The 4,781-nt window shown below is 35.8% G+C and overlaps 1 protein-coding gene across 1 annotated transcript in view; it reads left to right on the top strand.

The window, feature by feature from the left end:
- Window positions 1-3,628, top strand: part of LOC106867205 (protein DJ-1alpha) — a 26,252-nt gene extending 22,624 nt beyond the window's left edge. The window contains exon 3 of the mRNA XM_014912012.2: window positions 3,434-3,628. Coding sequence (XP_014767498.2) covers window positions 3,434-3,613 — 180 coding nt within the window. The 3' untranslated portion in view covers window positions 3,614-3,628. The remainder of the gene's footprint in view (window positions 1-3,433) is intronic.
- The last annotated feature ends 1,153 nt before the right edge of the window (window positions 3,629-4,781 follow it).

Genomic DNA, 4,781 nt, shown 5'->3' with positions numbered 1-4,781 from the left:
ATGGTCGCAGTCAAATGACTGAAACAAGTAAAAGAAAATATATATGTATATATATATATATGTATATATATATATGTATATATATATATATATATATATATATATATGCGGCAACATGGGGATTAAAACCTGTTCCGTTTCTTATTCTCGTAGTTTCGTCTTTGACCTACTCCCGTCTCATTTTCATAAGTTGACCTTGACATCATATGCTCTCATTTTTCTCCTATGTCGACCTTGACCCATTTATCTCCATTTTTTTTTTTAACACGCTTCACTTTTCTCCACCTTATTATATATATAAATATATATATCTCCCTTTCTCTCTCAGACACTTAACTCTAAAATACTTCATTCCTCCTTACTGTAAGTCACTGCTATAAACTACTACGTTTGCAGCTAAGCAAACAGGAAGACCTGCTCATTGAATCTGTTAGAAATTACAGCCAAAACTTTCTATGAAATACATATTTCTGTCTTGAGAAAAGGACGCAATAATGCTGTCTTAGCTACCATATCTGAATATATTTGATGGTCATGACTAGGATAGCTGTCGTCATAGGGTTTTGCCTTGCAACTTTATAAAATTAGAAGTGAATCCCTTTTATGCAATGGAGATTTCAAATCTATTTGTTATGGATTAACAGGGGTTACGTTTCTCTGTCTAATGTCACTTGTATAGGAGAAAATAAGTCCGCACGGTGGTCTCGGAAATTACATTTAATGTGAATGTGTGTGCGCGTGTATATTTTTTATCTTTTATTTGTTTTAAGTTATATGATTGCGGCAGGCGATGCTGGGGCATCGCCTTGAGGAATTTTTAAAATTTTTAGTTGAATGAATCGACCCCGGAACTAATTTTTAAAGCCTGGTACTTATTCTATCGGTCTTTTCTGCCGAACCGCTAATTTACGTACACGTAAACAAACCAATACCAGAGGGCTGCACCAAACCCCACTGTCTGTTTTGGCATGGCTTTTACAGCTTTTCTTAATACTAACCACTTTACAGAGTGAACTGGGTGGTTTTTTTTACATGGCTCCAGCATTAGTGAGATCTGTTTTGTCATAGTTTTCATGACTGGAAGCCCTTAATGCCAACCACTTTACATAGTGGACTGGGTGTTTTTTACATGGCATCAGCAGCAGCAAATTATGCCTGGTATAGATTTTTATGGCTGGATGCCCTTCCTAAGGTCAACCACTTTACGAAGTTCCTCTCTACTTATTCTACACCTGTTTAGATAATGATATTTATCTCAAAGCTACGTGATAATGCATGATTAATTCAAAACAATGTGAATAAACAGGCATTACATTTGACAGTATTAATGCAAAAAGGTTAAAGAAATGTAATTAGTTCTTATCTTTAAGCTGATTCCTATATTCCTAAATCTGTCATCGTTTTTATGTCTACTTTTCCATGCTTACATGTGTTAGACGGGTCTTTCTCACCACTTGTTACTGTCCCCTATCATCACCTTTGTGACATTTAGTTTCCTGAGATTGGTGTTTGTTACTTATTTCTTGTTCAGTTTTCCTCTTCTGCATGTTCTTACTTTTTCTATCCTGTAGCACTTCTTTACCCAGCTGTTGTCCTCCACATGCATCACGTCTTCTTTCTCCTTTGTTGCACATTGTCTGATTCTTCTTACACTTGGTTTTCCCTCAGCTCATCTGTAGTGCATCATTCATGCACATTAACATTACATATCTATGTTTGTATTTACATATTTGTATTTGCAATGGTGTTCACCTGAGGTGGGTTGAGCTGGCTTTCACATATGCTGATCAAATCCAACAGATATTTTTCGATGTTATTATTATTATGGCATAGTGGTTAAGAGCATGGGCTACTAACCCCAAGATCCTGAGTTCAATTCCAAGCAGTGACCTGAACAATAATAATAATAATAATAATATTGAAAAATACCTAGATAGCGTGAACGCTGTAGCCATCATTCACTGTTGAGATGTAGAGTTCATGTTTGAAGTGCCCATACGAATACAAGCTTGTATGCAGTCCCTGGTCACATGCATACACACTTTGGGATAGTGTGATCCTTAGCAGCTCAGCTTGCCATCAATTGTTGACCATAGGAGAGGATTTGCTGACCAAGCCACTGCCAATTATCAGGGCAGATGTACCTGGGTTTGAAGCAGGTTCTAGAGACATACTTTGACCCAGGGATTATCAATAATTTTTTTAAATCTATAGACCCCTTAATTATTTACATTCGATGGATATTTGTCCTAATCTTGTTTGTTGTTAACGTTTTGGCTGATATACCCTCCAAGCCTTCTTCAGATGTGTTGGGGAAATTTCGAACCTGGGTTCTCAATCCTAAGGTATTTTTCGATATTATTATTATTATGGCATAGTGGTTAAGAGCACGGGCTACTAACCCCAAGATTCTGAGTTCGATTCCAAGCAGTGACATCATCATCATCATCGTTTAACGTCCGCTTTCCATGCTAGCATGGGTTGGACGATTTGACTGAGGACTGGTGAAACAGATGGCTACGCCAGGCTCCAATCTGAATAATAATAATAATAATATCGAAAAATACCTTAGGAATGAGAACCCAGGTTCGAAATTTCCCCAGGATACCTGAAGAAGGCTGGAGGGTATATCAGCCGAAACGTGTTAACAACAAACAAGATGAGGACAAATATCCGTCAAATGTAAATAATGTACATAATTCCTCATCTCTTAAATATAGAACTGAGAATAAGCATTATGTTTAACAGAATAATATGAATGCTAAAGGGTTTAATCAGTGGTTTTCATTCCTATTTTACTCTACTGAACCCCCATAGCTATTCAATGTTTATATTTTTATAATTAGATATTAGGAATTGTACAAAAAAAAAAAAAAGAATTGTTAAAATATTTTGTGTTGTATAAGTATAAACAGTTTTATTGCACATAAATTTTAACAAAATCTTATACAGACCCCAGTTGAAAACCACTGCTTTAACCCTTTAGTGTTCAGATTACTATCTTGTAGCTTCGAGATTTCGAAGATGTAATTATTCATTATTAGAATGGCATTGCAGGGTAGGTGTGAGCTGCTGGTTCTGACTAGTTTGAACATAAAATGGGTAGAACATTTGGGCTGGATACAGCTGGTTTAAACACTAAAGGGTTAAATGATGACGATTCAGCGACAAGGACTAGATTATCAGTGTACATACAGCAGAGCGTGGTGGACAGCAAGTTTTAAACTCCCACTGTTATAACCTGGAGAACTATAATAAAATGGAACAGGCTTAGAACCAAAATCTGCATGTTTATTCAAAGTTGTGTTAAGTCTTCAAATGCTCATGTTATCTATTAAGACTGAGACTTTCTTTTTTGTGTAAATGTTTACAATATATTTTGGAAAATGATTTTCTTTTACTCTAAAGTATTTTCAATGTGTTTCTTACACAGGTGTGCGTAACAGTTGGTGGCCTCAATGATTCAAACCCAGTCAAATGCAGTCGGGATACCGTCATTGTTCCAGACAAAAGTCTCCAGCAGGCAATCAGTGACAACAAATATGATGCAGTTGTTATTCCAGGAGGATTAAAAGGATCGCAGCTTATCAGTGAGGTAAACAGGTTTCACTGATATTCAACCATTGTGGAGTTAAAAATAACACTGTGTAACATGATTTTTGTCCTTGGGTAGCAACTATTATTTCCTATTTGCTTACCCCAAGAAAATATGAGATATTGCTAATATTTCCTTCAAACTTCACTTTTGTTACATTTATTTAAACCCCAAAGAATCCCTCTCAACATATGGCTATGATGCTCCTCCCACTACTCCTGCTCATCATCAGAGATGCACATATTGTCAGCCACCAAGGGACATGCTCAAGTGGTTAAGGTCAAACAAATTTGTGGTATTGAGCAAAATCTGTCTGAAATATAATGGAAAATAGGTCAGTTTCAACACATTGATGTCCAGGTCAGAAAAGCAAAGTTTCAAGGGAATAGTAGTCGTTTGCTTTGATTTCTGGATAAGCAAATAGGAAATCACACTTACTGACCAAAGACAGAAAAAAAAATTATAATTTTGTTATTAAGTGTAATTCCTTAATCAGCAGTATTACATACAGGAGAATGTCTTGGCTAGCTTACTTTTGAACTTGGCTCTGAAACCTTGCACAGCATCTATTAAGCAATATTTCTGCTGTTTAGAGCAGAGGTTGGCAAAGTACAGCCTGTGGTCTTCATTTCATCTGATTTACCAATAGTGTTGCATGCAAAAATTTTCTTTAGCAAATTATAATATTCAGTATTGAGAAATGGAGCAGAAGTCTCATTTTTGCAGCAAAGTAAATCATTGTTTGATATTTATAATAATAATAATAATAATATTAATGATTCTTTTTAATTTTGGCACAAGGCCAACAACTTTTCTAGGTTTAATTTCACTTTAAAACGAAAAAAATTGTGTCGTATAACAAAGGGGTTGGCTTCAAGCAGGTTGGTACCAAAAGCTTTAATGGCCAAATTTTGACACAAGGTTAGCAACTTAGGGGAGGTGGGTAAGTTGGTTTTACTGATACCAGTGCTCAACTGGTACTTGTGTTATTGACTCCAAGAGGATGAAAGGCAAAGTTGACCTTGGCAGCATTTGAACTCAGAATGTAACAATGGACAAAATGCCATTAAGCATTTTGCCTGGCATGCTAACAGCTATGCCAGCTCGTTTTTATGGTAGTAAATATCAAAAATGGTTTAAATTTTTTTTTAAAATATGAATATATTCTGGGAAGTTAGAGGTTTGT

Source organism: Octopus bimaculoides, chromosome 26 (assembly GCF_001194135.2).
Source record: "Octopus bimaculoides isolate UCB-OBI-ISO-001 chromosome 26, ASM119413v2, whole genome shotgun sequence".
Taxonomy (NCBI): Eukaryota; Metazoa; Mollusca; class Cephalopoda; order Octopoda; family Octopodidae; genus Octopus; species Octopus bimaculoides.
Note: the sequence above shows the minus strand (reverse complement) of the source record. Positions and strands in the feature narration are given on the sequence as shown.